The sequence below is a fragment of the Belonocnema kinseyi genome, chromosome 1 (assembly GCF_010883055.1).
Source record: "Belonocnema kinseyi isolate 2016_QV_RU_SX_M_011 chromosome 1, B_treatae_v1, whole genome shotgun sequence".
Taxonomy (NCBI): domain Eukaryota; kingdom Metazoa; phylum Arthropoda; class Insecta; order Hymenoptera; family Cynipidae; genus Belonocnema; species Belonocnema kinseyi.
In genome coordinates, this window is record NC_046657.1 from 78,183,936 (window position 1) to 78,185,458 (window position 1,523).

At 37.3% G+C, this 1,523-nt stretch overlaps 1 protein-coding gene across 1 annotated transcript; it reads left to right on the plus strand.

Annotated features, from left to right (window-relative positions):
• Positions 1-589: 589 nt before the first annotated feature.
• LOC117178307 (secreted RxLR effector protein 161-like) lies at positions 590-1,027 on the plus strand. Its single transcript, XM_033369684.1, has one exon. The coding sequence runs from the start codon at positions 590-592 to the stop codon at positions 1,025-1,027; it is 438 nt and encodes a 145-aa protein (XP_033225575.1).
• The last annotated feature ends 496 nt before the right edge of the window (positions 1,028-1,523 follow it).

The following is a 1,523-nucleotide window of genomic DNA, read 5'->3' on the forward strand; positions in this document are numbered from 1 at the left end:
AAACAACATTCAAGGTACTGCTTGCGTTTGCAGGTAAAAGGGATCTCGTTATTAAACATTTCGATGCCAAAACAGCTTTCCTGAAATGGAGAATTAAAGGAAACTATTCACATGAGGCAGCCAGAAGGATACGAGTAAGCAGAAGAGGAAGGACTAGTTTGCAAACTGCAAAAGAGACGTTATGGACTAAAACAAGCCGCAAAAATTTGGTATAAAAAGTTAAATAGTATTTTGAACAACTATGATTTTTAGAAAAATAAAGTAGATCCGTACCTCTATGGGAAGAAAATTAAAAAAGTAGAAATTTATATAATTTTTCACCTGGACGATTTTCTGATTGCTTCAAGAAAAATTAAACAAATCGATAAAACAGCTGATTTTTTAGAAACCAGCTTCAACTTATTGGATCTAGGAATTTCAAAAAGATATCTTGGCATTGAAATAAAAAAAAAACTAAAGAAGGATCTTATTATATTAAACAAGGAAAATACATCGAGACTGTTTTAAGTAGATTAGGATTTGAAGAGCAAAACCGTCAAGTATACCTGTAGATACGGGATATCTGAAGAACAGGCAGAGTTAACCTTTGATGGAAAACAGTAAAAAATACCAACAGCTTATTAGGGCTTTGTTATACATAGCAGTAAACACGAGGCAGGATATTGCGGCAAGTATCATAACACTCAGTCAATACAATAGGCAACACACAACGGCAGACTGGTCGGAGGTGAAAACTATTTGCAGATACCTGAAGCGGTCCACGGATTACGCGCTGGTACTGTGCTGGTCCTGTGGCAAAGAAATGTGTTTAATTGGCTATGCAGATGCAGACTGGGCCGAGAACCACATTGACAAAAAATCCGGCAGTGGTTACATGCTCAAGTTTTCAAATACTACGACCAGCTGGGGATGTGGCAAGCAGACGTACGTTGCTCTTTCATCATCAGAGGCTGAATATATCGCGCTAATAGAAACATGCCAAGCAGTCCTATGGATTCACACAGATTGCTGGAGGATTTCACATTGAAAAAAACAGGAGACAATGGTCATCGATAAGGACAACCAAAGCTGTTTGAAGATGATTTGTAACGAAAAGTTTAGCAATAGAACGAAGCACATTGACACAAAATTTCATTTTGTTAAGGATCTGAAGGAGAAACAAATTATCAAGTTTATTTATTGTCCAGCAAACGAAATCATCGTGGATATGCTCACAAAACCTCTAAACAAAATTAAATTCAAGTTTATCGCCCAGAAACGCGGATTCCAGGTACAATAATGCAATATTGTCATTAAGGAAGGGTGTTAAAATACACCGACAATATGTACACATACAAACTTAATAGCAAACAGAGGAATTCAGCAACAAGGATTATTGAGAAAACATAGCCTGCAGTTAATGTCAGACTTCTTTATATTTAAGGGACAATTACCTGAAGGGAGCAAGGCCCGTTCAGTTTAGTTTAGTGTGAACCGTCAAGCTAGACACAAACGGGCGTAAACAGTTTTGGCAGAACTTCGTG